The sequence below is a fragment of the Notolabrus celidotus genome, chromosome 1 (assembly GCF_009762535.1).
Source record: "Notolabrus celidotus isolate fNotCel1 chromosome 1, fNotCel1.pri, whole genome shotgun sequence".
In the NCBI taxonomy this organism is placed as follows: Eukaryota; Metazoa; Chordata; class Actinopteri; order Labriformes; family Labridae; genus Notolabrus; species Notolabrus celidotus.
The window spans coordinates 4,653,924-4,678,322 of record NC_048272.1 but is presented as its reverse complement, the minus strand read 5'-3'; the positions used below and the strand labels follow the sequence as shown (position 1 = coordinate 4,678,322).

At 39.7% G+C, this 24,399-nt stretch overlaps 1 protein-coding gene across 2 annotated transcripts; it reads left to right on the top strand.

Moving 5' to 3' along the window:
• Positions 1–1,807: 1,807 nt before the first annotated feature.
• erbb3a (erb-b2 receptor tyrosine kinase 3a) lies at positions 1,808–22,819 on the top strand. 2 transcript variants are annotated; one of them, XM_034708191.1, is made up of 29 exons: positions 1,932–2,160; positions 9,536–9,693; positions 10,732–10,918; positions 11,240–11,365; positions 11,479–11,544; positions 12,445–12,563; positions 12,759–12,900; positions 13,111–13,224; positions 14,275–14,392; positions 14,525–14,598; positions 14,686–14,776; positions 14,944–14,961; positions 16,294–16,514; positions 16,647–16,779; positions 16,925–17,018; positions 17,180–17,334; positions 17,430–17,483; positions 17,570–17,711; positions 17,818–17,937; positions 18,029–18,127; positions 18,317–18,502; positions 18,609–18,764; positions 18,931–19,006; positions 19,142–19,288; positions 19,888–19,985; positions 20,122–20,313; positions 20,398–20,466; positions 20,591–20,852; positions 21,661–22,819. In XM_034708191.1, exons 1-29 carry the CDS (start codon positions 2,067–2,069, stop codon positions 22,434–22,436), a joined length of 4,287 nt encoding a protein of 1,428 aa, XP_034564082.1. In that variant the 5' UTR covers positions 1,932–2,066; the 3' UTR covers positions 22,437–22,819. The 2 variants fall into 2 exon arrangements, with proteins under 2 accessions (XP_034564833.1, XP_034564082.1); XM_034708942.1 differs by lacking the exon at positions 14,944–14,961 and having other exon boundaries at positions 1,808–2,160.
• The last annotated feature ends 1,580 nt before the right edge of the window (positions 22,820–24,399 follow it).

Sequence of the window (24,399 nt, the reverse complement as noted above, 5' to 3'; positions counted from 1 at the left end):
CATGGGGAGGAAACAAGGAATCACTGTTTGATTTAACACCACACCTAAGGGAAATGTTTTCAAAAAACTGCCTGGGGATCCATTTATTAAGAAGAATACTTAATGTTACCATGTAAGAGAAATGTTCTTGATCGGAGCAGTCAGGGGTGCAGGATGTCCTCTCTGTGTCAGCATTTCGACAGCTAGTGAAGCAAAATGTGACTACATACAATAATCAAGTAATTTAAAATATGATGAATATGTCATTTTTGTGTAGCTTCACTCACACTGCCCTACAGGTTTCACCACACAAAGAACTGGTGCAGGTCTGGAGAACAATTTGATGTGCCAGACTTTGTGCTTTGTTTCCAGAGCATTGCAGCACACTGTTTATTTCACTTACTGTATTCTTGCTGTCAACACAATCCACACACGTTTATTTTCTTTCTAACTTCACTGTGAAACTTAAAGGAAAACATTCTGTTAAATGCTTGTTGACAGCATTGTTGTGAAAGCTCTGTTGTGTAAAAGAACTGATTGTACTGGGGTGATTGTACAGAGACAGGTACTGTCATAGTTTCTGTGAAGGAGTGCATTCACACTGCATGCACAACAACAACACACCTTTGTTTGTAGTTTTTCTTTGTTATTTGACTTTGCTGTTACACATTTAGAGCGTGTACAGAAATCATGTTGTTACTCTGTTTCCTGGAGCTCAGCTCAAGATAACATGAGAGGGAGCTTTGCATTGTCCTTGAGTTTTAAATCAACCTACTCTACTGTATTACCCCCTCATGCTCCCCCTGTGTTTTTTATTCAATTGCCTTCTTTTGTTATTGCTTCAATGCCATGTCTGATTTAAATTTGGCACTTTTATTTTGTAACACTTTTCAGTGTACATTTTGTTTTGAAAACTGCTGCGCTAAAACGTACTTTACAGCAAATTCTGCAGACCAACTGACCAGTGGCGTGTCCAGAGGTGTGGCCAAGGGTGGCACTGGCACCCCTTGAAATCAAATTGGCCACCCCGAAATCCTAAACTATGATTGGCTGTTTGCCTTGTCAGAGGTGGGGTTTCTGTTAAAATCTATAAATTGAGATGAGTTAAAAGGCTGACATTAGATTTCTTTATTAGTGCCCTCAAATGTGACTTTGTAAAAACATCTTTTGTAAGTCCTTAAAGTATTAAGCTTAGAAGATTTATGCCACTTTGTCGTGTTTTTTTTTTTTTTTTTAAGTCAAAAGGAATATAACAACTGTTTAATACTTAAATGAAAGTAGGTTGTGAAGACAGAAAGGGTAAATGTTATTTATTTGTAAATACACTGGCCACCCCTATATGTGAGAGCCTCAGTCGAGCCACCCAGGTCGAAAAGTTCTGGACACACCCCTACAACTCACAACCACACTTTCCAAAATCTAGATATTATCCCCGAATATACAAGAAAGATTTCAATTTTTTGTTTTGCAAAAAAATTGAATTAAAATTTTTATCACAGAGAATTGTAATCACACAGTAAAACTACTGATGGAACATCATTATTAGTGTTTGACACATTGCTTTGACTCTTTTCTCTAGATGCATCTTCGTGACAAATAAAAACATCATCATATGCTAATGCACTTTCCAAAGTGTCATGTGTTTTCAATGTTCACATCAGGTGCCCAGGTTTCAAAAGCACTTATATAGATCCATAACTGCAGGCAGGTCTCTGTTAGATAAATCAGTGCTAGAAAAATCAGACGCTCGTGCCTCTGATTGGCTGCTGCTGCGCTCCAATCACTGCGCTGCAGTGATTCCTCTCACGCAGACTCGCAAAGTTAGAGCACAGTCAATTATCAAACGGTGAAAACAGGGACTAGTTTTCGACACTGAACGGGTTTACATTTTTAACTGTGACAAGAAGGAATAAAACAGCAGCTGCTGGTGGTTCTGGATTTACTCTGTTTTACTCATTCTGAATGGACTGTCATGGTTTCAGACGACTGAGGAGTATTTTTTTTCACGGGAAAAGGACGAACTTCTTCTTGGTAATATGAATTTAATGTATGTTTGAAACGTCGCCTGCTTTGGAATTTGAGCGAGGATGACCGCCGCCCCCCTCACGAGGAAGGTGCTGCAGGTGCTGTGGGTCCTGCTGCCGTGTGCTCTCCAGCTCTGCAGCGCACAGACACAAGGAGGTGGGATTAAAAACACGAACACACACACAGACATTTATTACATTTATTGTGTTCATAATCATCACTTTGCATGCTCATGTTACACATCTCATACACCGATACTTGTGGTGTAGTTTTAACAAATACCCTTGAACACCTGGGTTGGAGCTGTTCTCTATACCGCGCGCTCTGTAGTAGGAAACACCTGTCCCCCTGTTCCTCCTCCTCTATATCTCCCTCCTCCTCCTCCTCCTCCTCTCTCACAAACACCAGAACCTGTTCCGCACACGTAAAACTTGTTTGCTGTGAGTCACCTGCACCTCTCCCACGGCTCTGAGTGTGTTTTATCGTGTTTGTCTCAATTGTTTCAAGGTCTTTGCGACACAGGGGCCCAACCTTTCACCGCCTGTTGACTCACAATCACAGTCAGACCAAAGATCTTCACCTCTCTGAGATTTAACTCTTCATTTTCTTTAGTCAGAGATGCAGAAGTTCATCGGATTTCTTATTCGAAATAAACAAGAATTAAAAAAGGAAAAATCAAGTAGCCTAAATTTGCTTTACATTGTTAAAAGATAAGAATATTAGGGACACAATGTACTTTTTGTAAAACAGAACAGCCTCTATGGGTGTTATTATAAACCTAATTATTATTAATTATCCTTTCTTCAGATTTAATGTTATAGGTAGATCCCGGTTTGAAGTGAACCAACATTAAAGTACTTTGTGTAAAAGAAAATAGAAAATTTTAGCAAAAGCCTGAATATTTTTCAATATGTAAGAATCTTCAAATTATACTTTGGATCAACAAACTATGAGTTTTGTTAAGAAATGATCACACATTTCTCTTATAAGAGGGTTAGAGTGTGGCCTGATGTCTCGAAACAGCTATATTCCTCTCAGTACAATGATCAGTTTGAAGAAATTAAATTTACCTCAAGGTAATTGTATGAGAACTAAACCAGAACTACTTTGTTTCTCTTAAATGATGGCATAGCACACACTAGAATCATTTCAAAGTTTTATCCAGAAAACTCAGTTTAAGACTGAAGAAGTATTTTTTGAAGAGAGGTCCTCTTTGAAACTTTGAATTTACTTTTTAAACTTATATTGTGGTTACTGATGACAGATCCCTCAGAGAAAATCAATCTGTACTTTTCTTTAAACTCATGGATAAATCAAACAATTGGCAGGTTGTTAAAGTTCAAGTATAGCTTTGCATAAAAGTTGTAGAGGCTAAAATTAACTGTAAATTCATCAAGGTAAAAAAAGAAGGGTTGTAAGTCACTGTGAAACATAGCAGAGCAGAAGGAGTGTAATGGAAACAAAATGTTCAAGTGTGTTAAAATGGTTTATTACTTGAGTGCACCATTTAAGGAAATTAACTCAATTTCTTTTATTGTCACCGGAGAGATGTTTGTGTCAGAGAGGGCTGGTGTGATTTGAATCGTGGCAAGACTGTGAACTCTTGACCTCCTGCTCTTGTTGATGCCACCTGGACACAGGTGATTCGGGTGGCTCACTGAGTTTGAAGAAAAACAACATGAGGTCATCAATGATTGGTTAGCTGATATTCAGGTGACAGAGCCTGTAGTACCTGAACTAACCACTGAAGCAGATTGATCACATGAGGTTAGATTGTTTAAGGGACTGACTCCGAAGTGCAATGCAGAATGTGACATTCAACACAAATAAGCAACATCTGAAATATTCCTCTGTTTTGAGTTACTGCTACTGTTAAGAGATGTTTTGAGATGTTTAACTGAAGACATAATCAGCCATTGCATCTTTGCTCCCCAGTCTTGGTCGTTAAGCCTGTTGTTGAACAGGATTTTGTTGTTCAGTAAGTAGGCAGTTGTGAAACATGTTGCTGTTGTTTTGTTGATAGATAGATGGACCTGTATGCTTATCTTTGTTCGAACACTTCAGTTAAAATATAACAGATTACCTGGCCTTAGACTGGATTACAATTTTGTGCTTTTATTGCATGTTGTGATGTATAACGTGTCCCTTTAGATTACATTTGACACCCTTTCCTTGTTCAGGTCCCTACTGCTCTACTCTGCAAACAGACAGGTGCTTTCATGAGTCGGAAACACTTTTTAGATAATCTATTTGTACGCTCATAAATCACAATGAGTGCAGATGTTTGTGTTTTATCCAAAGTAAGCAGCTTCTTCTAATTGCTTGTTTTCTTTCCTGAGCTGTATTATTTGTATTATTTTCATTTTTATTTTAATTATTATTTTAATCATTGTTATTTTAATCATTGCTTTAACATATATTTATCTAATTTAATTGTTTATTTATCTATTTATGTCTTGTATTCATCTGATCTTGTTAACGCTACCTTATTTTTAACTTTTCTTTCCACTTTTACTTATTTTATCAATTTTACTTTATTGATTTTATTTTGTTTTGAAGTATTTTATTTATAATCCTGCCTTTTATAATTTTACCATTGCTGTTGTTTTCTGACTGTCTGTTATTCTGTGAAGCAGTTTGACTTTGACTTTGAGGGTGCACCTCTGCACAGTGGCAACAAGGAAAAAAGGAACACATGCACACAGTCTGTGTCTGTGAATTGTGAATGCACCCTGATGTGAAATAGTTAATGCACTCACTAGTTTGTCTTTGTGTGTGTGTGTGTGTGTGTGTGTGTGTGTGTGTGTGTGTGTGTGTGTGTGTGTGTGTGTGTGTGTGTGTGTGTGTGTGTGTGTGCGTGTGTGTGTGTGTGTGTGTGTGTGTGTGTGTGTTTGCGGGCTCACTTGTCAGGTATGCAGTAATCTCTGAACACCCTGTGCCAAGTTTCTGTTTACCTCAGTCATCGTCTCAACTGCTTTATTGGACTTGTTTATCTCCTCCTCCCTCTTTTCTTTTCTTTTCTTTTTTTCCCTCGCCCGTTTTTTTAAAGCTAAGAAACCGTGGTAACTGTCGAATGAAAATAAGAGCTGAACCTGATCCGTGTTGTGCTTTCATCATGTGTTCAGTTTCACTTTGGTGCAGGGGACAATGACACTGTTATGCTTTGACTCCATTTGCTGTACAGATGGATGTAATGATGGAATCAGTGGGAATTGAAGGCTGACATGGTGCAGAGTCTACAGACACCCACAGAGTAAAGTGTCAGTGCAGACACATATTGATGCACTGCAACATTTGTTTAGCACTCTATCAAAATAGAGCCATTGTGTGCATTTCTGTGTGTTTTTTTCCATCATCCATCTGCCAGCACTGAAAGTCCTCCTTTGACAGAGAGAACCCACTCAGCCTGTTCACATTTCAGCTGCAGCTTGTGCATTGTGTGTGAGGCTGACATACCGTTTTGTCACATACTGTATGTGTACACAGTGCACCGGTTTGTCCTACTCTTCAGTGGGTGGTGGCTGCACTGCATGCATAGCATGCATACTGCCGTGAGCAGAAGATTCTTGAATGTATGTGTGCAGATGTTTGCGAGTATTTCCCAACAGGCAATTCAAACGTTACAGAGTCAACAGCTCAAGTCATCAACTGATAGCACAGAGCTGCTCTTAGTGAAGGTTGGGTAGATAAAGAGCTTTACCCATGAGCAGCTCATAAACTGACACTCTTTGGTTAAATGGCTTTTAATGAGTGGCTCTTTCTAAAAACAAAACAAAACAGGGAATTCATAAAATTTAATGTGACAACGCTGACAACAAGTAAATTCAGTCATAAAATACATAAATATCTGAAAAAATCATGAGTTTTTTAAAAGCCAACATAAAAAAACTCCCTAAAAGTTCTATAAGCAAGCATTACCATGGTTAGAATATGCAGAATACACATTTTTACACATTGGGCAGGAGCCGTTTTTTTCTTATATCTTCATTTGTTGTTCTGAACCAAGAAATAGTGCAACACATTATCCACATCTCAACAACCTGATATTTTGTCATTTTCAGTCGTGCTCATACGTTTACATACCCTGATAGAATTTATGATTTTTTGGCCATTTTTCAGAGAATATGGATGATAAGAGAAAAACTTTTTTTTCACTCATGGTTAGTGGTTGGGTCAAGCAAATTATTATCAAACAACTGTGTTTACTCTTTTTATATCATAATGACAACAGAAACTACCCAAGAAATCATAAATTCTGCCAGGGTATGTAAACTTATGAGCACAACTGTAGTTTCAGTACAGATTTAACAAAAAAACAACAACATCATAACTGGTAAATCAACAAAAAACAGAGTTACAATAGGGCTTTCTTTTTACCCTTATGTAGCCAGGCTAGCTGCTTCCAGTATAAAGTCGTTATGATATGTTTGGATAGCTAGCTTCAACTGTTAGCTAATTTCTTTTGAAACAGACTGAGACAACAGTTATTCTCAAAAGTTCTCATCAAAAATATTGACCCAGCATATTTTTGAATTAGGTTATTTTAGTGATTCATTTTAACAAGTTAGACTTGCTGGCAAACCACAATATTACAACTACATAACATACCGAGCTAGGTCAATTAGCACATTGCACTTGTGAATTTGGCAGCAAGCTTGGAATTAAACATGAAAGCTCCCACTTCAGACACATTTAAAGTTATTCTGTTCTTAAAGGAATATTGCATGAATTAACCGAAAGACTCTGTCTTCTATTCTCAACTCAACTCAACTTTATTTATAAAGTACCTTTAATACATAAAAACATGCAGCCCAAAGTGCTTCACAGAATAACAGAGACAGAAAACAACAGCAATGGTAAAATTATAAAAGACATGATTATAAATGAAATACTTAAAAATACAATAAAATCAATACAGTAAAATTAATAGAATAAGTAAGAGTGGAAAGAAAAGTTAAAAACAAGGCAGAGTTAACAAGATCAGATGAACACAAGAAATACATAGATAAATAAATTAATATTTTTTATAAATAAATAAATAATTTTTTATAAATTAGATAAATAAGTGTTAAAGCAATGATTAAAATAATAATGATTAATATCATAATGATTACAATGATAATAAAAATAATAACCGTCCAGGGCTAAAAATAAACTAATCCAAATGAAACGCTAGATTAAAAAAGTAAGTCTTAAGTTTACTTTTAAAAACACCCAGAGCTATTGTCTATCAAACTCTCCAGGTACTGATTGAAACTCTGAGTTTCTATGTGTTTAGTCTCCTCATGTCCAGATAACCCTGATGACATCATCAGGTCACATGTCTCATAAATATGTTTAATTATTATCTTAATGATATCAACCTTGGAGCACCGTGTCTCAACTCAGCGAGAGTGTAAATAGTGTTGCTCAACAAATTGAAAACTGTTCTATTAAAAATGTAGTCACATTGTTGATCCAGAAACCATTGGTCAGAGAACATATCATTTTTGTAATGTGAGCCCTGTGTAGCAGAAACATAATTCAATTGACCTTTTTTAAATCTGGTTTCCAAATATTATCAAGTTAGATCAAAGTACTCCATCAGCAGTTTTGTTTTTGACAATGTGAGTAGTTAGTAATGTCTTGTGAGCCCAGTTTCCTGAGAAACACAATAAAATCTGTTATCAGGGTTTTATGGGCTTTAAGGAGGACATGCTCACTGCACTGCTCTCTTTCCTTCTCTCTTACACAAACACACACGAGCAAGCACGTACGTACGCACGCACAGTGCTTTGACCCCCTTCTGTACCTGAGGAGTTAATAATCATTAGCTGTCTTATGCCCTTGTTGATCCTGTTATTCTGCTGGGCTACATCTTGGCTCTGATGTTAATCACTGGAATGTGTTTGTGAGTGTGTCGAGTGTAAGTCCTCCTGTGTGAGTGTTGTTTAACTAACGATCCACAGATAAAGAGATTTTTGTCTCAAAGAATAGACAATTGAAAAATCAGAGTTGAATGGATATTGGTTCTGCCTTGACTTCACACAAAGGTTAAATTGACCTAAGAAAGAAGAGACAGAGAGAAAAAAAATGTGCAGGATAAATGTGGCACAACATCTAGAAGTGTACATACTGTATATCATTTATCTGCACTGTTGATGCAAAAATCTTAGTCTGATATCACAAAATCTTGACTTATATAAATACGGAGCAGTTTACAGCTGCAATTGTTGTGTTAAAAAGGGCCTTTTTAAAACTGCTGTCTCAGAGTTTCATGTTTTGTATTATTCCAAGCATGTGCTGAAATTTCTAGGTTCCCTTCATTTGAAACTGAGGTTTCTAACCCATGATAACCCTTTTAACCCAAGAAGGAGAGTAATGGTTAGCGTGCATTTCTGTGCACTGTTTTGATTTTTAGAAAACATTGGGATCAGTAGTGTTGTTTACTACTCCGCTCTGTATTTTCTCTCTGCTACTCCTCTCCTGTCGTGACATTTGAATAGCAAAGCAGCTTCCAAGTGACGCTGAATGGCTGAACTCCCACACACCATAAACAAGGCCTCGTATGTTTGTCTCAGAGGAAGACATGCCCTGTACACAACGCCTAGCTTGTTTCACACTAGTACAGTGAATTCATTGATATACTGTGCAAGCTGAAAACAATGGCTTGATTAAAGTAGCATAAATACACTCTTTATAAGAACTTACACAGTTACCATGTTAAAAGAATATTTGATTTGTGTACTGTGATGCAGCTACATGAGCGTCAGTGGATTTTTTTCCCTTCTTTTTCACCAGATGTATTTCCTCTGACCAAAGATGCCTTAGATGATAAACTTCTCATTCATGACTTTTGATCCATGAAATATATTAAGTGTCTGTAAAATGTCAGTGAGTGAATACTTAGTTGTTGAAGGATAAAGCTGAGGTTACTGTCCACATTCACAGGAACATTATCATTTACTACAGTATAGGGAATAAAACCTCTGGGATTTTTAACAGACTCACACAGTGATTACTGTGTTAACACATAAAATAATGTGGATCTACCTCTTCATGCTGTGACCTTTAGTACAAAATGGAAAATTGTTTTTTAAGGGTCAGTACATAAGGAAATAGTAATAATATCGAATTTCACCTCAACTTATTTTACTGACAAAAGATGAGCAAACTATAGAGCTGAGTAGAGCTTTGTTTCAAGGCTGTTTTTCAAGTTATTAGCAGTTTAATGATGTCAATGAGATTTTGAATGGTGTCTTTCTTCTGGGACAGGACCTGGACTCGATCCACAAAACTGTAGGACAGAGTTTTTTATATTGTCACTCAAATGGAGAAAATGGAGTCTTTGTTGGGGACCTGTTCAGTTGTGGACATTCAAACATTTTCTGACAAAGACAGATGTGATAATTCTTGGCTTGGTTTTTTCTCAAGAATCGATGCCAATGATGAAGACACTGAACGTGAACTTGTCAGTTAAATCCTGGTATCAAATCTCAACATACTGACATTAAAGACACTTATTAACAAGAGTTCATTCTCTGTTTTTCAGTGGTGGTTTGCTCTGGCACCCAGAATGTTCTGAGTATGACGGGAAACTCAGAGCTCCAGTACAACCTGATGAAGGAGCTGTACAGTGGCTGTGAGATCGTGATGGGAAACCTTGAGATAGCAATGATGGAGCACACAAGAGACTTCTCCTTTTTAAAGGTGAGGCATTGAATGTACACAGAGGTGCCATGATACAGGGACATGTCAAGTAGGTAGCCTGGGGTGGGACCGGGCCCCACTACAACATGATTAGCCACCCGATGATCCCCAACTTTGATTGGTTAGCTAAGAGTTTAAGTTGTGACATAAGAACCAAATCATTCACCATATTCACATTTGGGCCATCCCTCTGATGTCATGCTCAAGGTGGGGAACTGTTCCCTGTTTTGTGACTGTTGGTCGTAAGTCATATACACGTGGGTTATATGATTATTAAGTGACTTTTTATTATGACATTTTTTTTCTGAGTAAAACAATATTTCTGATCACCCCTTAGCCTCAGTTAGATAACAGCTGGTTTCAGCATTTAACCTTTCCTAGTTAACATTACATAAACAGGACAATAAGTCTCTTAATATATAGTTATTCAGTTCAGCTATTTCTTTTATACAAAACCTACAAAGAGGCATGTGACATTTTTGAGGGAATGCAATGGAGATGATTAATAGAGACAGAAAGGGTAAATAAATGTGATTTTTTTGCACATGTTTTTACATACCTTGTGCCACCTATGCATAAGCCAGTGTCTCAGTTGGGCCACTCAAGTCAAAAAAAGCATGGACACACCCCTGCTGGAACAACAAAAAAGTAGGATACCGGTTTTCTTTTCCCAGAACTACAACATATATGTGTCATTGAGGTTATCCTTGCAGTTACTAGTCTAGACAAGGAGTTAGATCATTACCTACATGCTAGAAACAAACCAAATCAAACTGGTTGTCACTGTCTGTGGCTGATATATTTGTCTCAAGGGTACAATGACTTATTTTATGTCCCCCTTTGATACCTGTTAGAAATCAATCATTGCTTTACAGTCATGGTGACTAACAACACAAGCAAAAACACACCTCTGCTGCCAGAAAGTGAATCTGATAACGATCTCTAAGACTAATAAAAGCAGAATAGAACTAAAAGTTTTTTTTAGACTCCTTTATTTCCTTGACCTACCCCCTATTTTCTCTGTTTCAACCACTTCAGTCCATCAGGGAGGTGACTGGCTACATCCTCTTCGCCGTCAATGAGTTCAGCCGCTTGCCCCTGGACGACCTGCGTGTCATCAGAGGCACCACCCTGTATGAGAATCAGTATGCTCTGGCCGTCATGGTCAATTATCAGAAGGACGGGCAGCATGGTCTACAAGAGCTGGGCCTGACACACCTTACAGGTAACACAGGAAGTCATTCAGATTGTGTGTTTAAAGAGCTGGAAGCTGGAGTAGAACAGAAAAGGATGTGACACTCGTTGGAGCTCTCACACCCACACAGAGCAGCCACACCTGTAGGGTACCGGCTGTCGAAGAGCGGTGGTGTGAGGTCCCTGGAATGTCTCATTTAACTGCCAGTGTAACACGAGCTCCTGCACATTATACTGTTTGTGCTGTAGTAAACAGTGAATGTCAGAGTTTGATAGCATGAGTCATGGGCATGTCCGGGCATGCCTTTGCTAATGCTTCTTCCCCATTTAAACGTATGTTCGCCGCCCACAGAGATACTGGAGGGAGGGGTCAAGATCATTCAGAACAAGTACCTGAGCTACGCTCCACAGGTGAACTGGCTGGACATAGTCAAGGATGGAACGGCTGATGTTATGATCGAGGACAATGGTCCCGAAAGTGAGTGGGAAAATAATTATCACACAATAATACATCCATTACCTCCCATTCTGATGTCGGAATATGCCTTATTCAGAAAAAATGCATCTACTGATCATTAAATTATGTTCTAGTGCCTTGTCATGAAGCATGTGGAGACTTTTCGTGTTGGGGCCCAGGCAATGACACGTGCCAGACCTGTGAGTGACATCATCATCTCTTTATTTCCTTGGCCCTGGGAGAAAGTGAGCACATGCAGTAGTGTTGTTCACCGGGGGAGCCTTAAAAAAATAATAATAAAACATTTTATTTATATAGCAACTTTTAAAAACATGATTACAAAGTGCTTTATAGAGTGCAAGACATTGCGAGTGAAAACACTAAAGCATGTGACAAAGGTAAGGAGAGCTAAAATGAGTTAAGTAAAAACAATAATAAAAACCTTGCAGAAATGAAAAAGTCAGTGATGAGTTAAGAAATTAAAGCACACTTTTAGAAGTGTGTTTTTAAAAGAGATTTAAAAGAGGAGAAGGATGTGGCTCGCCTGATTTCCTCTGGCAGGTCATTCCAGAGTGACGGGGCCCTGACTGCAAAGGCCCGGTCGCCTCTGGGTTTTAACTTCGCCCCTGGGAGTTCCAAGAGGGACCTGCCGGAGGATCTCAGGCAGCAGTTGGGAACATACATTTTAAGACATTCACTTAGGTACTCAGTGAATGCCTAAGAAGAAGCAAGGGTTAAAGCATGACTTTTTTGAGTTCATTATTTTTTGTAAAAATTTCAACATATAACAAAAATATGAAAAGTGGCCCCATTTAATCACCCCAATTATTTGTCACGATTATTTGGGGACTTATTCATGCCATGCCCTTGTTGAAAGATCAAACGGGTGACATGCAGCAAGGGGAAAATGGAGAGAGCTGAACCCAGGGCCACCACCTTGAGGACCATAGCAAACTATCGTTGTTAACTACATGTATTTGTATTTTGTAAACAGCCAAACAGAATAAATAATTAAGTCTTGTTAAGAAATGAGCATACACAGTAACATGATATGCTTTATAACTCTAACCCAAACTCACATACTCATATCTTTCTCTCAGTGACAAAGACTGTGTGCGCCCCTCAGTGTAATGGACGATGCTTTGGTACAAACCCGAGCGAGTGTTGTCATATCGAGTGTGCAGGAGGCTGCACTGGGCCACTGGATACTGACTGCTTTGTGAGTCTGCAACTTTACATTTCATTTCATTTCATCCATTGCATACTCTGCCTGGTGAACACAAAACATAGCTTTACTGTAATAATCAGCAACAACACCAGTTCCTTTCCTGCTTCTACAATTGAACATCTGATGTGTAAAACTCAAAACATATCTAAAAACGTTGTGTTACTGTGTTGCATGTAACGTTTACAGGCCTGCAGGAACTTCAACAACTCGGGCCCCTGTGTGCCTCTGTGTCCTCAGACCCTCATCTACAACAAGCACACATTCAAACTCGAGCCCAATCCCAATGCCAAGTACCAATACGGCTCTATATGTGTGGCCCAATGCCCAAGTGAGTCTACAAACACACACACAGCCGCTTACACACACATTCACACTGCATCATCAATACATTATCATTATCAATAGTACTTATGAGGTACATTTCAAGAGTAGTATACATTTCCATAAAGCTCCAAGCTGCTACAGCTTTATTATTTTAACTTGATCATGAGAATATTAATTTATGTGAAGTTAAAGTTATTATTCACTTTTTTTCCAGCTAACTTTGTGGTGGATGGCAGCTCATGTGTAAGCAGCTGCCCCTCTGAAAAAATGGAGGTGGAGAAAAATGGAGTAAAAAGATGTGAACCCTGTGGAGGCCTCTGTCCAAAAGGTACTTAAGAATATTTGGCTGTTGCATCAGAATTCATTCAAGACAGTTTGTTTATAACAATAACATAAGTACTGTTATAACACCCGGGGAAGTAATGAGAGGTCAGAACAACAGCAAGATCAAAGTGGATGATGGCATGCCACACAGGGACAGAGTGAGGGGGTGTCTTGGGGTTGCCCATGGTGGCCATGAAATCTGTTGGCCGCCCCAGTGGCCACTCTGAAATCCTGAACTGTGATTGACTATTGGCACTTAGACAGAAATCATCTATGTAGGTTGTGTTTCAACAGGCTGCTGGTGGCTTCTTTGCATCTCAATGTGTAACACTTTTTTTTTTCGGCACTTGAAATGGTGACTTTGGTCAAGCATCTTCTTTTTGAGTCTTAAGAGAATTTAGTGAGCAGATCTAAATATTGCCAATCTGTTGAGTTGCCTTTTAAAGTTAAAAAACTTTACACAACATTGTTTGGATTTTTTTTATATATATATATATATCAGAAGTTAAAGTAGATGTTATTAGTGGAGATAAACCCCTTCTAGGTTTGGGGTAAGCCTCTATTGTTAGCCACCCAGGCAAACTCTAAAAATGTCAGAGCCCCAGTTTAGCTACCCCAGTCAAAAAAGTCTGGCTCCACCACTGATGCCATATGCTGGGAGTTCAGTGACATTAGCTGGTAGCTCTGCAGCATGTGACGTGGCCATGGCCAAGAGTATGCCACTAGGGGATGTGCCAGTCACCTCAGTAGTAGTAGTGGCCACCAATATGCCACTATAACATTTTTGTCTTCACTGACAACAAAAGTGCAACATGGTGAAGTAAATAAATCCATATTTGACATAGAGTGGTCTAGACCTCCCATGTTTGCAAAAGCGTCTTGAGATAACGTTTGTTGTGATTTGGCACAATACAAATAAAGATAGATTGATTGATATACTTGTTTCTCTCTTTAATCAATATAACAATAATAGCAGATTATACTTGTTGACATTATATTTTGTAAGTTGAAATCTTAATATGCAAATTACAGTCCTACTTACTTGTTTTCACAGCCTGCCATGGCACGGGAGGTACAACCAGACAGACAGTTGATGCTCTTAACATTGATAGTTTCATAAACTGCACGAAGATCCTTGGCAGTCTCCACTTCCTTGTGACTGGAATCAAGGGGTAATAAAGTTTTTCTTGCATAATTGTTCCCATAAGTTTTCTATTGTAATACATGGCCTTGAAAGTACTTTCATGTGTTTGTATAGATATTGTCTTCATTAGTTCTAATTATTTACTGTTTAATCTTCAAAGTGATGAGTACAACGGTGTACCAGCCCTTGATCCAGAGAAACTAAAAATCTTCAACACTGTGAGGGAGATTACAGGTGTGTTTGTGTTTTTGCCTTTGGTTGTAACGTCACTGTGTTTGAAGTCTGGTTCAGGCATCTAAAACACAATGTCTCTCTTTTCAGACATCCTCAGTATTCAGTCCTGGCCAAAAAACATGTCCGACCTGTCAGTCTTCTCCAACCTTCAAACAATTGAGGGCAGAACGCCATACAAGTGAGCAGATTTTTACTTCCGACTAGTTCCTGAAGAGTTTTTTCTTCTCTATGAAACTATGGTCATGTCATGTTTACTGTTATTTTAATCTTTAATGGAATGAATCTGATTGTCTTTTTGTGTCATATCTCTTCTTCTCTTGTTTACTTCATATTAACCCTGTAAAGAGGAGTGAGCTCTAGAAGGTACAGTAAATACATGCCCGCCTGTGTTCACCTTTTGTGTTAGAGCTCTATGAAAATAATATATGGTTTTTTAATCATTAATAAGGGCACATTTGGAGCTGGGATTTTTGATTGAACTGGTGGTGGGCAAAACTCTTTGGTGAGCTCATGTGGATATGTTGCATGCTCTTTCTGATGGAAATTGTTTAATTTAAGCTGCAAATCTACACTCTGTAAGTGTGGTTGTATTTCATGAAGAAAAAGTATGGCATAAAGTTCAAAACTGTATTCTTATTGTTGAATATAACAACTACTTACTCTTCATATAAGGCTGACACTAAAATGTCATCAAGTGTATTCTGTTCTATCAAAATATAATTCTCATTTAAACATATTACCATAAAATGTATCTACTGTGTACTCCTCTGAACTGTGTAGTTGTCCAGTAACAACATATATAAACAATGTCAACAAAATGAGGAGTGCATAACATACAAGTCTAACTGAAGCAATGATGCGAGTTGTTCTGGCATAGGAAGAGTGAGAGAGAGAGAGTGAGGTAGCAGGAAACCGGCCTTTTATCAGGCATGGAGCACCGGGCCCTGGTGCGCCAAATCTGAGAGGATGTCGCCAATCAGCAGCACTCCTGGCACTTCGAGTAAACATATGTACATCAGTATAGCCACCAGCATACACAAACAAGCAGGGGCCGTCACATAGCCTACATCTAACTTGATCTCCTTTATCTAGATACAAATACTGCAGAAATGCACTGTGCTACAAGATGCCATCTGTACAAAAAAGTTTACATTATAGTAGAAGTGTATTTTAGTATTATAGTATTATAGCAGTAGCGATTAACGGTAGCAATAACCCCAAAAATAAAGGTGTTTGGCTGTTCCCCAGTGCAAACACAACATTTGAACAACATTTTGGGCCTACAGTAATAAAAATGTGAATAGGCGGCTTAACTGCTTGGCAATTGTAGTGCTGACCATAGACCATAATATACACAGACATAGTGTCCGTGACGTCACCTATCGGTCTCTGCAAAGTTTTGAAGCCTGTTGCTGGCAGTTGCCATATTGAAAATGCTGACTCAAGTCGACCATGACCTAAATTCTGCAAAACTTGTTACTCTAATATCTTCTGTAAATCCAAAACAATACAAAAATTTCAGGTTTGTTTTAAATTGAAAAAACCTGAAATGAATTCCCACAAATTCAAACTGGTTAAAATTACATGAACCCTCTTTTTTTTTTGCTTCTAGTTATTTTAAACACATCAGCTCATATTGTTGCAAACCTTTCTCTTCTTTTCTAAAATGTATCCACTGCTTTTTATTTATTTCAGAGGCTACTCCCTCCTGGTGATGAAGATCCCCTCTCTGACCTCACTGAGGCTGCGTTCATTAAAAAAAATGAACGATGGCGGCGTCTACATCACAGGAAACAAGAAACTGTGCTACCACGACACTGTCAACTGGACACGGATCTTGAGCAGCAGCAGCTCCCGTCCCCAGCGTCGGCAGAAGCACATTGACATCAAGGATAACAGACCAAGAACTCAGTGTGGTGAGAGAGAGAGAGAGAGAGAGAGAGAGAGAGAGAGAGAGAGAGAGAGAGAGAGAGAGGACCAGTTTATGGGCCAGCTAACCTTGTCAGAGTTGGTGATGATGATACAGACTTTATTCTTGGTGTTTGTAGTTGATGAAGGCCACGTGTGTGACACCCTGTGCTCCTCTGATGGCTGCTGGGGCCCGGGTCCTAACCAGTGTGTGTCCTGTAAGAAGTTCAGCAGAGGAGGAACGTGTGTGCAAGACTGCATGTTCTTAACCGGGTCAGTCTTAACAAAACAACTTGTAGCATGAAAAATCAAAGTGTTTGACTTAATGTGAGCAATGTTTGCTTTGGCCTAGCTGCCCAAAGTGTGTCAATGTTATCTACAGGCTGTTCTAAGAGATTTTTTTTTTCTTGAATAAAAGGGAGAGGCGGGAATTTGCTACCCGGTCAGGCGAGTGTAAGCCCTGCCACCCAGAGTGTAAGGTCCAGGAAGGAAAGCAGACCTGCACAGGCCCGGTATGAGCTTCTCTGTTCTCTATCTCCTCTTTTTCTCTTTGGGCGTGTTGCTGCCATCTACTGGTCTCTAAACATAGTCTTGTTTCTTGTCTTGCTACCTCTCTTTCTCTTTGTGATGTTTTAACATACCGCTAACTTCAGTGTCCTTTTACCATTTTAAGGGAGCAGATCAGTGTGTAGCATGTGCCAGGCAGCAAGACGGTCCACACTGTGTCCCCTCATGTCCTGAGGGCGTCATGGGAGGAGAAGAAGTCATCTTTAAGTACCCAAACAAGCAGGACCGCTGTGAACCTTGCCACGCCAACTGTACCCAAGGGTAGGTATTTTGTGGATCTCTGTCTTCTCTCTTAAATATTCAAACGTTATTAGGTTTTTATTCAAAATGTATCCTTTTTTGTGTTTAATCTTTAGGTGCTATGGTCCAGGAATTGGAGACTGTGTTGGGTCGGTTTCCTACCTTTCTGGGTATGTTGCTCTGCTCAGTGTGACACATTTATGATAGTTTGGTAATCAAAGCATCAAATGCTGACATGCCTTTTCTTCTTCAACAGACAAGAGACCACCGCCATTGTACTTGGAGTGATTGCCCTCCTCTTTGCTTCATTCTCTATTTTTGTGCTGACTGTACTCTATCGCAGAGGTCTTGCCATTCGTCGCAAGCGAGCCATGAGGAGATACATGGCGAATGGAGAGGTAAGTCAGCATCTGGCATCTTCATGATACTGCGCTACATCAGTTATATTTGTTTTAACATGTGCTGTGTGTGTGTGTGTGTGTGTGTGTGTGTGTGTGCCCTTAGAGTTATGAGCCTATGGATCCTGGAGAGAAAGGAGCTAAAGTCCATGTTCGGATCCTGAAGCCCACAGATCTGCGTAAGATCAAGCTGATAGGAAATGGAGTGTTTGGACAAGTCCACAAGGTAACAGCATTGTTGGCTAAGTCATAATGATCCTCCCCTTGTACATTTAACAATATACTAACAAGTTATGAATTTGTTTCTTACCTCACAGGGCATTTGGATCCCTGAGGGCGATACAGTGAAGCTCCCTGTGGCCATAAAGACAATTCATGATCGCACAGGACGGCAGACCTTCCATGAGTTGACTGATGTAAGACAACACATTTTATGAAAAAGGATCTTTCTCTATAAACTTTTCAGCCTCAAAACAAACTTTCAGGCCAACAAGAAGTCGTTATTTGATGCACAAAGATCAGAATTTGTCTCTGTATTCTTCTCAAACCTGATTTAAAGTTTGACTTATTTTCAAAAACCTTTTCATCCATAATGTTTTCTACAGCACATGATGATGATTGGAAGCTTAGATCATGCGAATGTGGTCAGGATTCTGGGTATTTGTCCTGGTGCCAGCCTGCAGCTCGTCACACAGCTCAGCAGTCAGGGCTCCCTGCTGGAGCACGTCAGGAACTGCAAGAACAAACTCAGTCCTCAGAGGCTCCTCAACTGGTGTGTTCAAATTGCAAAGGTAAAGGAACGATCTTCGTTTTGTTCTTTTAAGTATTCCCACATGGTTTCATGTATTCTACCAACAGTCCAAGCACTCTAAGATGTATTTTTTTCTATCTCGTCAGGGGATGTATTACTTGGAGGAGAACAGGGTTGTCCATAGGAACCTGGCTGCCAGAAATGTTCTCCTGAAGAATAACTACACAGCACAGATCTCAGACTATGGCATCGCAGATCTCCTTTACCCTGATGACAAGAAGTACTTTTACAATGAGATCAAGGTCCGTAGACGAGCAATAAAGGATACAGCAGTCAGTAAAATGATCAAAGTCCAATAAGATGGCCTTCTGCATGAACTGATTTGCACACTGTGAAACATGATACTGTTTTTTCACATTCTCTGATAACTTAAGTGATCAATAAAGACAATTATCTGTTTGCTTTCAGGCACCAATCAAATGGATGGCCTTAGAGAGCATCCTGTTTCGCAGATACACACATCAAAGCGATGTCTGGAGTTATGGTGAGATGTTACCTTCCTTTTAGCCCCCACTTTGTATGTAAGACGTTTTTATGAAGACAGTTACAAATGTGTCAATGCTTCATTTGTACCAGTCAAGCTATTTTATGCTGAACTAAACCTGTCATCAACATTTAGGTGTGACTGTTTGGGAGATGATGTCCTACGGCGCAGAGCCGTACGCTACAATGCGTCCACAGGAAGTTCCTGATCTGCTGGAAAAGGGCGAGCGACTCTCCCAGCCTCAAATTTGCACAATTGATGTCTACATGGTCATGGTCAAATGTGAGTGACTGACAACTTTCTATCTCTTGCATGCTTACAGAACAACAATATAGCAGCAGGATTCAAAATTGCATGTGTTTCTAGCCATGCTGGCAGTTACTCTATGGGTGGTCATTTTTGTCTGGCTGAATGTCAACCACACTGAAATAATGACACCTTGCTGATGAATCTGAACAAAGGGGAAATTATTTTTGTCAAGTGCCATCATCAGGTCAGGATTTTAACAGGGGTTTGGTTCATGGTCAGGTACCTTCACAGCCAGCAATGCTTTCATCATGTCAAGGTGTGCTTTGGGTTGAAAGCTAATAAGTGGATGATAGCACACTGTCAGATGTACAACAAGAGCAAACTGCCTGGAACTGCAAAACTTTGTGTGCAATATCATAAGCCCACTATGATTTAGAACTGGAGCTTGAGACACTGCAGATAACGAGGGCAAATGATACACAATTCTTGGAGCTATTAGCTGTTACAGTCTGTTCTTACTTTTAAATATATTTTACTATACTTAGAAGCTCTCCAAAAACTCCTCATTGCTGTAATTTCAGCAACTCTGTACAATAGATTGGCTAAGTATGTCTCATGTTCTTGACTTCCAGGTTGGATGATCGATGAGAATGTCCGTCCAACATTCAAAGAGCTGGCGAATGAATTCACCAGAATGGCCAGAGATCCACCTCGCTACCTGGTGATAAAAGTAAGAAGGACTCTATTTCTTTTAAAAAACACAGTATTTGCCTTTTATTCCACTATGAACAAACACAAGAAATGTTTCGAATGAGGACCTTGAGCAATAGCATACAATAATCCATGTCTCCCATCTGTCCCACAAGGAGGACTGCAGCCAAGCTGACTCACCCCAAGATGAACTTGCCCAGCGCAGTGCAGACCTGGATGACCTGGATGATGTAGACATGGAGCTGGTGGAACAGGAGGACAATGTGATAGATGGCTTGACTCCAGCTTCCCACTATCTGTCTCAGTCCAGGAGCCTCAATCGTCTCCCAAGGATGGACTCTCATAGAGTAAGAGACAAGAGTCATTTTTCTGAAAAGGCATTTTCTGTCATCTTCTGGATCTAAAACTGACTCCTGTCTTTTCTTGTATAGGTGACTCTTGCATCGTCAAATGTGCCGGGATATCTGCCTATGACTCCAGGTGTTGACAACCCAGGGCAGGTAGCTAAAACAAGCTGTTTTGTTATCTTTTCCCTCTTGAATGCACATTGTCTACAACTAGGTTATATTTTGTCAAAAATACTCAGCACTTCACCAATATTGTTCTACGTGTTGTCTAATGCAGGCAATATGGCAGTCCCGTTCTCGGCTAAACTCGGCTCGAACTATGTCTGAAAGCTCAGAGGGCTTCGGCACAGCAGTCGAGCTGGAGATGAGTGAGGACTTTTCTCTGGCAGGGAGCCTAAAAAGAAGACGTCACCGTGAGGACAGTGCTTATGTGTCGCAGAGAGACAGCTTGTCTGGCGGACCACCAGAGACTTCATCACCAGAGATGGAGGAAGAGGACCAGAATGGATATGTTCTTCCTGGAGAAAGCCCAGAGAGAGGTGAGATAGCATCTTTTAACAATATATACAGTATATCATCATTTCATGTGACCACAATAGTATTTCCAAGAAATGGTAAAGAACCCTGATTATTTATGGTGCATCACAACTAGCATTTAATCAAATAAATATAGTACCAAGTTGATACATTTTTGTCATAGTCTTTACTGGTGTGGACTTGGCCTAATGGTTAAGTTGCACGTCCTTGTAATATTTGGGGCGGCAGTAGCTCAGGGACTCATAGGGACTTGGCTTGGGAACCGAAGGGTCGCCGGTTTGAGTCCCAGTATAGACAAAGTTTGGCAAGTGGACTGATGGCTGGAGAGGTGCTGGTTCACTTGCCTGGGCACTGCCGAGGTGCCCTTGAGCAAGGCACCGAACCCCCAACTGCTCGGCGTGCGCTGGTTGATGGCAGCATTATCACTCAGACATCTCTCCCTAAGCATGTTCACTGCATGTGTGTGCATGATTGTATATATATACCAAAAAAAAAAACACTGTGCGTAGCATGTCCAAAAAATAGCACAAGTGAAAAAATTTAATTTCCCCCCTGGGGATTAATAGAGTACCTTTCTTTCTTGCTGCTGCAGTTAGTTAGTATCATACATACTAGATAGACAGTGGAGTGATACTAGCCTACTTCTCCATATGTTTTACATTTTGAAGAATCTGAATGTTAAGATCAGAGCTAATGGAATATTAATATGCAAAAAAGCTAAAACATAAAGAAAAAGGTTGCGCTGGCTGTCAATGAGAAAAGGTATCCCCTACCACAACCCTTACTTTGTCCATTCTTCTATTTTCTCAGAGAACCTACTTTCCTCATCTCGAGCCACTACTGGCAGGATTGGCAAATCCCATTCCTCAGGCCTTTTGGACGATCCGGATGATGAAGAATACGAGTATATGAACAAGCAGACACCTGTCTCGCCCAAGCAAAACAGCAACTGGATGAAGCCAAACAAGAAGCGCACCTCCTCCATGTCTTCACAAGCAACAGCATGCTCAGGAGATACACTATCCATGGAGGCCAGGAGAGGTCACTCAGGGACCAATCAAAGCTCAGATTCTGAGCAGCAGGGAATTAATGAAGTTGAATATGAATACATGGACATCAGGGGTAATGAAAAAGATGAAAGCCCTCCACCACACAACCCTCCTCCTCCTCCTTTAACACCATTGCGGACTACCAAAGAGGGGGAGGAGGGAAACAAAGATGAGGAAGAATATGTGGAGGACAGTAACTATCATTACATGAACAGACAGCCAAAGCTGCGTCAAGCTCTTCAAGACAGGGACGAGATTGTAATGCAGGAAAGGGATGAAGGAGAGGCGTATGAGTATGAGGACATGGACTGCTTTGTTGCCTTGGGGCCTGGAGATGCAGTGGTGTACCAGAACATGCAGAGTGATGCAGAGGAGGCAGGCGGGAGCAAAGAGTCATATCAATCTGGATTTGAACCCTACGTGAAAGTGCGAGCTGGAGTTGGAGTTGGGGAACCTGCAACTGGGGACCAATCTTTTGACAATCCAGACTACTGGCACAGCAGGATGTTCCTGAAGCCCAAAGCGGTGCCTACATGAAGAATTCTTTAAATCTTTAAACCTTCCCTCTGAGACATTTTCATGAAGGACTTGGAACAGGAAATGTAGCCACAAGCCATATTGAAAGGACATCCATCCCATAATTTCAAAATCCAAATATGTTTGTATGACTTTATCACAGGTAAATCGTTTTTTACAGGCTGGCATTGTGTTTGTATGGGCATTTCCACAAATAGTAGCACTGGATGTTGAGAAACACTGACCGAAAAAAGCAGACAACAAGCTAAATCATCCTGTTTACATTCTTAAATGAACAAAATGTGTTTTATAACAAATGTGTTTGTTATGGACTTCCATGTTGTGAGACCTCTTTTAATCATAATCTATGGAATTTATTTTCTACACAATAAAAGTATTTTGAATAGCAATGGTGATCTAGTGGCTCTTTTGCTACAAGCCACCCAGTCCTCGTATAACCAAAGTTAAAGCTATGCCTATATCATCATCAACTCAAGGATGGACATTATCCTAGTGGATGTTGGCATCTATCAGAGCTGCCTCTGAAATTTAAAATTGGATTTCACTGACAGGATCTCAAGGTTCAGCCAGGGTGTGGATAGTGGTTTGGGGACCTTAGATTTGTAGTGAGCCAGTGGTTAAAGTTGATTGGAACCCCAAAAGAGTAAGTCCCTGAAACACAACAGAGGGGCTTTGACTCACTCTGAAAGAGGCCTACCTGAGGGGCCTACCTGATTTAAGTTTTCTGCTTCATCATTACAGAGTGTGCTGACATGTTTCTTTTCCATTGCCACGAAAACCCAGGCATTCCCCTGTTTGCCCTGTCATGAAGTGTTCCTGCCATTTGTTACATGAGAAAATGTAAAAAAAAAAAAGAAGAAGAGGACCAAACTACAGAAGCATACAAAGCATTATACATTATTACATTATACAGGCAGGCCAGTTCATGAGGCGATCCTCTTTTGTATTTTCCTCCATGGAGGAAAATACATTCAGCTAAAGTGAAAAAGATGCTAGAGTTCATGCATTAGAACAATGCACCGTCACATGCCTCACGTCATTCCCAGGACAGGATGGCATCTCAGGGCTTTAAAGAGGATCGCCTCATGAACTGGCCTGCCTGCTTACTCAACCCGACTGAGAACTTGTGGTCAATAATAAAGGAGATAATTTACAGTAATGGCAAGAAATACAGCCCAAAAGAGCCTCTTTGGAAAGCCATACTAGGTACAGCATACAGAGGCAGCAGAGAAGTCATCAGAAACCTCACTAAATCGGTTTACCTGTGACCTCTGACCCTCACTGAAAGAAAAGGAGGTTACATTGGAGAAACACTTTAGATTTGACATATTTCAAACACATTATCAGTTTCATTTTGTACACAAATGTAAAGAAAACTGTTGTTTTTGTTGAAGTTTGAATACAGTTGTAGTAAATATTGTTATTTTCAATCAATAGGACATTAAAAATGGTGCCTAGTTTTTGAATTTTCACAAGTTATATGCTCTTATCACCAACTTGCATACTAATTTGGCACACCCATTTCTGCAGATTCTGCATTTATTTAAAAGGCAAGGCAAGGCAAGGCAGCTTTATTTGTATAGCGCATTTCATACACAAGGGCAACTCAATGTGCTTTACATTAAAAACATTAAAAGCATTGGAAACATTCAGACAAGCATAACAGAGCACAATTAAAATGACAAATATAATAAAACATAGAAAAGAAAAGGAAAATTAGAAATATATTAAAAAATACATTAAAATTATAATTTAAAGTGAGTTAAAATGAGCTAAGATAGGAAGGCAGTGGCAAATAAGAAAGTCTTAATCTTTGATTTAAAAGAGGTGAGAGTTGGAGCAGACCTCCAGCTTTCAGGGAGTGTGTTCCAGATATGTGGTGCATAATGACTGAACGCTGCTTCACCATGTTTCGTTCTGACACTAGGGACTGAAAGCAGACCAGTACCTGATGACCTCAGAG